The following is an 11,002-nucleotide window of genomic DNA, read 5'->3' on the forward strand; positions in this document are numbered from 1 at the left end:
AAGCGACCCGCCAGCAGGACGTCGCTCGCTAAGCACATCCACAAGAAAGCCGCCTACCCGCAAGTCATGCTCAGCTGCAGATATCGCTGCAAATTTCACTTTCGTGTTTGACTGATTCCTATGGCAGAGGAATCAACCACAGTTTTTGTTTTATTTTTTCCATGTGCGATGCGGGGAGTCAATCTGCATTCAAGTCGACCTACAGTCGTGTAAATACGGTACGATAAAAAAAAATTCAGTCCCCCACTTCAATCGTCGAGTCTTGTTTCGTGGTGGTGGCATTGGTCGGCAGTTGCCAATCGCAGAGGCAAGTCCGTGTGATGTTGCAAGGACTGGACGAGCAAGTGGCTGTCAAATCGCCACTACGTCTCATTGCTATTGACACAAATTTAACGAGCCGTTTTCACGAACCAAACTTGTATTTTGTCTTCATGGTGTCACCCTCACGTGATTCCCAAATGCCCCTACTGCAGAACACTCACCCCTGCTGATCTTCACCTGGCAGTGCCCGAAATGTACAAAACACAGTTTTTCAAATCCAATCCAATCCAGAGCCTCTTTCCCCCGGTTGTTGACACAACCACTCCTTTTGACCCTAAGCACACTGGAAAAACAAACTATGATTCAAATGGCACAATTTGGTATTAAGATCGGCTTATATTCACACGAGTGGTATATTGCTGGTCTACTACGATACCTTCTTCAAAAGAACACGGACTCGCTTCACGGTGCTGAAAGGGGCCATGAAGAGAAAATATGTTTGGTTCATTAGAATGTCCGCTTTGTCCCAATGACAATAACACCAATTTTATCCCAAACTTCGAAGAGACAATGCAGTGGCGACTCCCCAGACACCTTACAGCAACTTTTCTATGGCGTCACAGAATCTTGCTAGTGCGATGGGCGACCATTACTGCATCGCTAGGGCACGTGACTGGGAGGTTGCAGTGGGGCATCTACATAGTTTCGTTTTTTTTTTCGCATCACTTTAATCTTAGCGTCCAGTTAACACGCCGAAAAGTGTTTTAGTGCTGGCCCGTATGACCTCTCTCCTGTCCGTAACACGTCACTGTAGCGCCAAATTTGAATAATTTTCGTTTCTTAACTGTTGCGTTGTTTTGGCTCAAAAATGCCTTTCATGGCTGGAATTGAGCTGAGTGAAGTACTGAAGCCTAGTTATTTTAAATTAAGGTTGTATTTTGCCTTTATGGCCCCGTGAAGAACTGTAATCTACATTTCCTCCACTCCATACCCACCCGCTATCCTTCACAGGCCTAGTGCCTTCCTTGTCAATAAACGGTTTGCCACAACACGACTTTGTGGCCGCTATAAAGTTTCCTTGTCCTTATCTGGGTGGCTGCCGGAGTAGTCTCAATGTCGTCGCCTTCCTGCCTCACTCGTCGCAGAACGCCGACAGCAAGCAGTACGTGGAAGCCATCGTGCGTGCCTTGGCCGAGGACGTGCCTGGGGCACACGCCCAGCGTCCAGATGCACCACGTGCCACCGGACATGTTGCCGTGCTCGCGCAAGCACCCTCCCCCTCAAGGGGGTTCGTTGTCATGCCCCCCGCCTCGATGGCGTCATAACGGAGTCTAGCGGTGTGCCTTTGGCAGGGGTGTGGAAGGTAGGGGATTGGAGAGGGCCGAGCCGGAGGGTGGCAGTGCGGTCCCGCAGGAACGCGGAGACGAATTGGTAGGCGCGGTGGCCGCAACCGGTGTGATTGAGGTTATCGAGGATGGCTTGGTGCGTAACGTTGTCGAAGGCCCCTTTGGCATCGAGGGTGAGGAGTGTTTTGGGTGTGTCACGGCTGAGGTGGTCGAGGAGCTGTTCTTTTATTTGTATAAGGACGTCTTGGGTGGAGAGATGTTGGCGGAAACCGAACATGGTAAGGGCCTAGGTTACGGTCTTCGAGGTAGGTGGAGAGGCGCTGGTGAACTAGGTGTTCATAGATCTTGCCGAGGCAGGAGGTGAGGGCGATGGGTCGGAGGGTGGTGGCGGAGACAGGTTTGTTGGGCTTGGGGTTAAGGGTGATGTCTGAGTGGCGCCACTGTGAGGGGTACGTGCCGGCTTCCCAGTTGCTGTTGTAATAGGTGAGGAAGTCTTCAAGGGTGTCGCCCGGGAGGTTGCGGATAGTTCTATAGGTGATGTGGTCTCTGCCCGGGGTGGTGTTGCGGGTGAGGCGGGCAAGAATGGCGTGGAGTTTGGTCATGGTGAAGGGGAGGTCCATGTCGGCGTTGGGGCGTCCGGTGTATTGAAGGTTCGGGGCAGTGGGATGAGTGACCAGATCACCAAAAGATGCTGCCTGATGGTGCGAAGAAGCTCGCGAGGGGGTTGCGAATGGTTGCGGATGAGTTGATGGATGCGGTGCATTGATTGACGTTGAGTAGAGTGGTTGTCCAGGAGGGAGCGGAGGAGGTGCCAGGTCTTGCGGGTGTGGAGGGTACTTTGCAGGCGGGTGCACAAGTCCCGCCAGTTTTGGTTGTTTAGCTGGCTGGAGTACGTTTGGATCTCTTGGTTATGGCGCGCTATACGTTTTCTTAGGGTGTGGTTGTGGCGCTGGCGCTTCCATCTTTTAGAAAGGCCCCGACGGGCATCCCACATGTGGAGGAGGTGTGGATCAGCCGCCGGCGTGGCGTCTGTGAGGGCTATAGATTGAGTGTGGGCGCAAACCCTCTGTTCTAGGGCCTGTGCCCAGTCGTCCAGGTTGTCGCCAATGGGTGGTAAAGAGGTGGGATCCTTGCGAAAGTTGAGCCAGTTCGTGAGGCGTGCGGTGCCTCTGCGGAGGGGTTTGTGAACGAAGGGTACGCGGAGAGTTATGAGGTAGTGAGTTTTCGTCAAGCCGGTGTCACTGGGCTTTGGGGCAGTGTCTGGTGAAGGTTAGATCGGGTATGGTGTCACGGCTAACGCTATTGCCGGTTCTAGTCGGGACGGTTTTGTCGTTTTGGAGGACGAGGTGATGATTTTGGCTGGCCCGGAGCAGCGCGGTACCCTTCTTCGAGGCGTAGCGGTAGCCCCAAGTCGCGTGAGGGGCATTGAAGTCACCAAGGACAAGAAGGGGGTGGGATCCAGCTATCTGTACCGCTTCTTGAAAGAGGGGTTCTATGGTCTTGAGGTGGTCGTTGGGGGGGGGGGGGGCTGTAGATGTTGAGGATATATACGATAAACGCTCGGGCGTGTGGGGCGAGTCGAGGTGATTTCGACGAAGGTGTGGGGGATGGTTTGGCTGAGGCGGTGCGGTTGTGCCGGGTGGGAGTTATGAGCGAGGGTGGCCGTGCGTGATTGGGGATCTTGCGTGAAGGCGTTGTATTGTGATAGGCGGGGGGTGGAGTTGTTGGTTTCTTGCAGGACGATGGCATCGGGGGGGGGGGGGGGGGGGTCGTTTTGGGCGAAGAGGGAGAGTTGATGACGTTTGCTGTTGAACGAGCGGCAGTTCCATTGATAGACAGTTATGGTGTCAATGGGGATGTTAGGCATGATACGGGTGGTGCTTGGGTTTCTTGGGGGGACTATCAGTGGAAAGGGAGAGGCTGTCCGGGTTGCGTTGGAGGGCGAGTTCGAATTTGGCTTGGCGTTCTGTGAGAAGTCGGAAGCTCTTGACGAGAGGAGCATGGGTTTGGGCTTGGGCGTTTAAAACTTTTGCTATGGCATCTTCAATTTGGGCGGCCATGCGCGCACTGACAATTTCAGTTACACGTTCGATGATGCGGTCCTCGGAGAGGGGGGGAGGGATGGGCTGGGGAGGGGGAGTCGCATGAGGGTGTCAACTTGTTTTGTAAGTTCGTCAAGTTGTTTTTGGAAGTGTTGTTGGAATTTTTCGAGGGCGGCGGTGAGTGGGTCGGGGGAGGAAGAGGGGTGAGACGGGTTAGGGGGTGGTGGTGTAGGAGCAGTGGGAGGCGCGAGTAATTTAGCTGACCAGCTCACCTGTGGTAGGGGAGGCCCGGTAGGGCGTTGGTTGAGCGATGCCTGTGGTGGCGGGAGCGGCGGGAATTCGTGGGCATCCGTGCTCGGTCGGCTGGAGGTCTTGGTCAAGTCAAGCGGGCGATTAGATGGTGGAGGAGTGGGTCGGTAGCGCTTGGGGCATTCGCGGTGGGCCGTTGGGTGGGGTCCGTCGCACAGCTTGCAGCGAGGAGTGCAGGTGTGTTGCGGTGTCGGATCGGGAGTGCCGCAGCTGTGGCACCGTGGCTTGTCGGGATGCGGGCAGACATCTTGGCGGTGCCCGATATCGCCGCAACATGAGCAGGTTTGGAGGGCTCGGCGGTATGGCCGGCAGCGGATCATTTCGAATGCGGGTTCCGGCGAAGGTGAGGAGAGCGGACCTGGTTTTGCCCATAATGCGGGCATGGATGAGGTATAGGCGGAGGTAAAATGCCGGCTGCCGGCACAATATCCACACCCTAGTGAAAACATTCGTGTTTACTCACCAAATGAATCACCTCATTTTCGTCATTATACTTTTTCCCGAGCATCTTTTCTTAGTCACTGTGATTCGGCACGTACTTGTGTCCGCATTACCTAGTGACGACGTTTAGCTTGAACGCATGCATTGCTACTGTCCCGACTGCGACGTCCATGTAAATGGACGTCGCAGTCGGGACAGTAGCAATGCATGCGTTCAAGCTAAACGTCGTCACTAGGTAATGCGGACACAAGTACGTGCCGAATCACAGTGACTAAGAAAAGATGCTCGGGAAAAAGTATAATGACGAAAATGAGGTGTGCTCAAACTACTCGTGCGTGTCTCTAACATAACTAAGTTGAACTAAGGCTTAGAACTTAGTTTTAAGTCTTTAATGGGTTTACTAGAATTCACTAGGTCCAGTAAAGTCACGGAACTGTGGTGGCATTGTGGATGCGTGCTCGTGTCGCTTTGGATCGCACCCAGACGAACTGAATGAGTTGACTTCATTTGCAGGAGGTTACCTGAGCAATTAATTGAAGCATCAATTCGAGCATTACTTGACCTGCTTCTTAATTTTTGAGCTGCCCGCCATTTTGTGTGCCGTGTACGTATGCCAGGCACGCAGGACATTTGACCAAGTTGACGTTTCGTGTTTTACCGATTCCTACGACAGAGGAATCAACCACAGTTTTTTTTTCTTAATTCACTCAGCTTGTTTGAAAATTCGGCACTCCTGGCGACAGACACAACTTCCAGGCCAATACTTTTCTTCTACCAGGAGGACAACAGCGGTTACTTTGGTGCTTGGGTACAATTCTGTCCAAGAGGGGCGGGGAATCAGCCGAGCAGCTTTAAACTCAGTGAGTGAAATTGGTGCCATTCGCCAGCCTGCAATTCTGCACTGGCCTGTGTGAATACATGTCACGTGAAATGTGGCTGGCCGCGGCTGTGTCAACACAAATTATTCCAACTAGATGCCCAACTACAATCGGTGGCATTCGTTAGTGGCCGCCAATCACAAGGAAATTTCCGCAACATCATAGAAAAATAACAGGAATGTGGCTAGAAGTTGCCGCCACTTAATTTATTTTCCTTAATATTGTGATTGTTTGTTTGACATCTCTCATCATAGTCCAACAGACGAGACAGATAGGAGAAGAGCGACAGGACCCTTTTGTGGTTATTCTCCTGTTTGCCTCGTCTGTCGCGCTGTGATTAGATATGAACACCTACCAACTCACCCAACTTGCAACTGTGTGTTTGACATTTGTGATAAAATTTGTATCATTGTTATCAAAACAAAGCAGTCTTTATAATGGCCCGAACTTGTATCTTATCTTCATGGCCCCTGTAACAGGTAAATTTGTGACATAGCATTTCGAATGGCCAACTGTTTAACACGGCGTTACCCCCAATCAGCTATTTCAAGCATGAAGCAAGAACTAAACATATCACAAATTTTATTCACAACATCATTTGCCAAAATGCCTTCACAGCAAGGCATTTTGGACACTGCAATTTTACCTCATGGCTGTTCAATGGGAGAAATGATTGAATGAGAATTATTTCTCATTCAATCATTTCTCCAACGGCAAACTTCATCAGATTTTGACTGAGCAACAAAAACAGATGTCCAGCTGGCAAACGTTCAAGAACGAACTAAACAGACACAGATTCCACCATGTTTCGCAGGCAGACACGATGGTTCAGAGTTGTTCTATGCACTGAACAAGTGTGCCAGCAGAAGGAACTAGGGGATCACGTCAGTAACCTTCAGGTGACGCGCAATTGCTTGCCAGCAGTCCTTGTTGAGTGCGTCCACCTGGGTGCCCTCTGCTGGGTGGCACTTCAGGGAATGCCGAACGATGCCCGCGATTAGGAGGTAGTTGTCACGCCGGTAGTACTCGGCTGCGGCTAGCTTGGCTTCAGGCTCCGTTTTTCCCGTGACTTTCTTCAGGTGCTTGAGCAGGCAAGGCCTCCCAGAGAAAAGCTCGAACCCTTCCACACACTGCCTGTCCAGACTGGGCGAGACGACAAAGTCCACCGCTCGGTTCAGGGCACCCCGGTTCCTACGCACTGCCTCAAAGAAGGGAAAACTCTCCTCTTCGTCAAAACAGTTGCGCGCTGATCCAAACTTCACAATCGTCTTGTTCTGCTGCAGCGCCCACGAAACCTCTTCCACAAACTCGGAGTAAACAGTCTTTGGAGAATGTAAAAAAAACTTGGCAGCCGTCTTATTGCGGACCAATATGTAGGAGAGAGCCGTCGCTGTCCTCGAATTGCGAATGTGGCCAATGCTGAGCACAATCTTAGTGATGCTTGCATTTACGGTGAGGGCGTGGGAAACGTCTTCGACAAACTTGTACCCGTCATGGTCGATCGCAAGGAAAAGAAACTTGATGGATCGGTTGACCTTGAGCATTTCGCAAAGGGCTCTGCCTTTCTCTCCGGGGTCTTCCTTAATGCAGACCACCAGAATACGAACACATTTGCTGGAGGCCAGGGCGTCGAACAGTGGCCTCAGACCAGTCGTAGAAAAGTGGCAGATGTACGGAAGGCGGAACTCTTCGATGACTGCCAAAGGCGAGGTCAGGGCAGCTGTCACGCCAGGCAGATCGGCCTCTGTCCAAGTCAGGTGCAACCGGTTGTAGCACTCGTCTTGAGCAAGCTGCCTTGCTAGGGTGGCCCTGGAAGATAAGGAGATTGACCAAATATAGAAATCTGCGATCAGCCACAGACGTTAACAGAACAGTGCATTTTGAGATTATTCATTTCCAAATTCTGTTTTTCTTTATGGGCATACCAGTTCGCAACTTGTATGTTGCTGGTAACCCACTGACGTGTCATGCTGGGTACCTACGGGCCTTGTCTACCAAAGACAGCCGGTATGCATGACAGATTCTAGGGTTCAACCATACACAATGTAGCCACACATAACACACCAACAAGCTCACATCAGCATACCGCAAGGACTGGCCGGCACACCATGTGCTGCAAGAAGTGAGGGTTAACATTTTTAGCACTAGGAAGCCCACATGCCTAACGGGGGAGCAGATTGAGACACCATTTTAACAGAATGCCAATGGCTCTCATGGCGCACAACCAGGCTAAAGGAAATTGTAAAGCGATTCGCCAAGGCCAGTCGGTCGCAGGCAGATTTGGAAAATTACCAGTTGTGAAAGGCTCGGTGCATAGTGGTAGGAATGCCTCGCCGTGCTTGCTTCCTTGATTGATAAGTCTTTGCGTTTTACGCACTCCTTCACAGAGAAAAACCTCTTTTTTTTGCGCCTATTGTTTGACAATTATAAGTTTCACCACTTGGAACCTTTCAGGCAATTCCTTGATGGGAAAGTGCTTCACTTTGCGACAAGGGCGGCCTGCAGTCAGGATTCCTTTTCGATCAGTAAAGCTCTGCCACCGCCTGTCACTCGCAGCGGATTTATAAGGTTAAGATACAGTAGGCGCTTGTTAAGACAAACTTGGTTATGACGAATTTCATGCTTAAGACAAACAAAACTTTTGCTCTCTTGTAACGCGCACAATGTGAAAAACATCCGCTTAAGACAACTTTTTGATAATACAATTTTCACAGTCTCTTCGAGTTCATCGGAACGGGAGTTTACAAGAGGGAGTTTACTTATATTTGGTCATGCTGATTATAACATAAGTATGGCAGCCACCACTGTGAATGGTAAAGTACGAAAGCCGTAGTATGTAAGCGGATTTTTGCTTTTTCAGAATTCACTCGCCTCGCTTTGTCCTCCCCCCCTCTCGCAAATTCACTCTACTAAGACGCACACGCAATTTTTTGTTCAGCAGCATAACACAGTCGGGACGAGTGAGGCTAAATGTACTGAAACAGGTAATTCTCGTTGAGGAAGTATAGAAGGCTCTGGTGATGTGGTTCAAAGCTTAAGAATCTGTAGTCAGGTGGCCAGCATGGGCCAAGTCCCAACTAACACTTTGGTGTGCGCATAGCGCCTAGCAGCTTTCTTGGAAAGAATCAGTTGAACATTCAGTTCACCAAGCTCCCTGCAGACTTGACTTCTAATGGCATACTACCCCAGCTTTTCATTTGCTTATTGCTAGCATGACATCTTCCAAAAGCATTCCATGAGTAAAGATGAGCTCTGGCACTTCTGGTCGCACTTTGCAATGTCGTGGCCAATAAAATCCAGTTTGAATGAGCTTTAATCGTGGTTACGTCATCAGTTTAGCTAAGTTCCACCAGCAAATAGTTTATCAATAATTTCTTGTTGCACTAGGTAAACACGGATGGATCTCCATGGATTTCCCTCTCCTGTATTAATGCAGAGCTGATCAATAGTCGCTCAATGACTGCAATTAGCTTGACCGACGATCTTTTGAAATACTAGCTAAAGCTCCACATCTGGTGTGACTGTGATAAGCAGCTCATACATACATTTCAACGCAACCGTACGTGGTTTCCCTAAACATGCAAGGCACATCCATTATCGATTCTTAACGTAGGGCGAAATGCACTTCTAAGATGCACTTTTAACTTCTCGTTGAAGAATCTTTCTCAAAGCAAAGATTACACGGCTAAGTTTGCCCACCTGAACTCTTGGGGACACTCGAAGTCAGTAAACCGAAGCTCCTTCAGTGTTTTGTTGATACAAAGCGCCTTGCAAAGTTCCGCAATTCCATTCAGCGGCAGCATTTCACTCATAAGGTGGAGTGTTTCCAGAGTTGTGTTTACTTTAAGGGCGGCTGCCAACTGGACGAGGCAGAGTTCGGAGACTTCAGCATCCCCAATGAACAGGAGACGAAGGCCAGTGTTCTTACGCACCAGCAATGCCAAAGATTGTCCACACTCTCCATTTATGCGACAGCCTGTGACTCTCAGCTCTCTCAAAGTAGTGTTGCGCTGAAGAGCTGTGAACACGGGCTCCGGAGAGCACCTCTGCGCTCCTATTTGCACACCGAACTTTGCCAGGCTGGTGTTGTTCTCGAGCTCCTTCGCTATGGCGTCGATCTGCCTCCGGCTTGCAATGGGGCCAATACTGAGCTCCTTCAATTCCGTCGATGAGTGCAAGAGTCGCGCCACCGAGCTCACACTCCGCAAGCTGCCGCGCCCGTAGCCGAACGAGTTTACCGTGAGCGCCTCGCAGCTGAACAGATACCGCAGCGCGTGGTTGACTTGGCGCGGCACCATCATGTCTTTGATTTCAAACCTTTTGATGGAGCTCGCGTTGCGTCGTAACAGCTTTGCCAGCTCAGCGGCGAACTTGGGGTTGACGTAGGCATAGGTAAGCTTGAGCCTCTCCAGTCCGCAGACGGCATCGAGGTCCACAAGCTCGAAGCAAGCGCGTGAAGCACCCGCAATCGTTTCGAAGCAGGCACTCGCGGTCTGTTGAAGTTCAAGGCCACGAAGGGTGCGGCGACAGTCGCTCCCCGCCGTCGGACGCAGAGAGATGGGGAAAGGCAGTGCCTTCATACGAAAGCCTAGATAAACGCTGTAACCTAGTTTGAGCTCGTCGATGCACGGGTGGTACTGAAGGAGCCACGAGACTAAGAACGAAGCTTTTCCGACATTGGTCGGCCAGTCCCAGTCGATGTCCCCCCCATAACGATGCTTAACTGACCGAAGGCAGAGCTTTCCTGGCCGGCGCTCGACTAGCTCGAACCCGAGCCTGTGCATCTCTTGGTTCCACGGGGTCAGTTCCGTGCAAAGCCAGCACCTCTGCTCGGGGCCGGTGCAGCCTCGAGAAAAATTCAGCTGGCCTTCCCACGTGTCAGTCGTAAATAGGTACTGGTCGCTCAAGTCGGTGTTCCACGTGTCGGACGAGTCGGTGTCAGACGTGTCGTAGTACGAGGCCATCTGGGTGAGCACGGCGCACACTGTGAACGTACAAAAACGAAATACGCAGGCAACTTTGTCTACGTGCAGAGCGTCCTGGCCTCAACGCACAGCACACGTTTTACGTGAAGACAGACATTTGCGCGTAGCGCGCTTCTGGGGCCGTTGTGCTCTGATGATGATGATGATCAAAGGCCTCTTCTTTGAATCGGAGTGACGACATGCGCCATCTAGCCTATCTTAGTAATTTAAATTTAAAATTAGTTAACCCTCAACTCGGATTTCTTTTTAATTCTGCCCTGCCGCTACCCCTGGTTGGGATGACACTTTATCTGCTTTATCGACTTCCCTGCGTTTTTTCCACCAATACTCTAGCCGCTGCTTAGTAATCGGATACATCGGATACATATAGTTTCTCATGGCATGGAGTTTCGTACTAATATATACATTATATACAATAATATATTAGAACAAAACCCTGTGTAGCAAGCTTTGTTGGTGAGATAGATAAATTCGGGCTTCATTCTCTGTACGAGCCATGCACGGGCAGCCCGAGCAGCTTCTGATGCAGCTTCCCCCTCCTTACCCACCATTCCAAAGAAATTAATCGTGCAAACAACAAAATTAGGGTACCAAAACAAGAAATCGTAAAGTAAGAGAGGAAAGGTACGCTTATTGTCCGTACCACAGCCCATAGAGTTTCATACAATATTTGTATGAAACTCTATGCCACAGCCCACAGCTAGGGTGGCTAGAATATCCCATTCTAGCCACCCTACCAC

General features: G+C 50.6%; 1 protein-coding gene across 2 annotated transcripts; it reads right to left on the bottom strand.

Moving 5' to 3' along the window:
• Positions 1–5,628: 5,628 nt before the first annotated feature.
• Positions 5,629–10,386, bottom strand: LOC144162388 (uncharacterized). 2 transcript variants are annotated; one of them, XM_077692892.1, is made up of 2 exons: positions 9,595–10,386; positions 5,629–7,086 (listed from the first exon to the last, which is right to left on the bottom strand). In XM_077692892.1, the coding sequence occupies exons 1-2, from the start codon at positions 10,239–10,241 to the stop codon at positions 6,150–6,152; spliced, it is 1,584 nt and encodes a 527-aa protein (XP_077549018.1). In that variant the 5' UTR covers positions 10,242–10,386; the 3' UTR covers positions 5,629–6,149. The 2 variants fall into 2 exon arrangements, with proteins under 2 accessions (XP_077549018.1, XP_077549017.1); XM_077692891.1 differs by having other exon boundaries at positions 5,634–7,086; positions 8,977–10,386.
• Between the last annotated feature and the right edge of the window lie 616 nt (positions 10,387–11,002).

The sequence above is a fragment of the Haemaphysalis longicornis genome, unplaced genomic scaffold (genome assembly GCF_048455015.1).
Source record: "Haemaphysalis longicornis isolate Haplotype H1 unplaced genomic scaffold, Haemaphysalis longicornis Haplotype H1 scaffold_12, whole genome shotgun sequence".
Classification (NCBI taxonomy): domain Eukaryota; kingdom Metazoa; phylum Arthropoda; class Arachnida; order Ixodida; family Ixodidae; genus Haemaphysalis; species Haemaphysalis longicornis.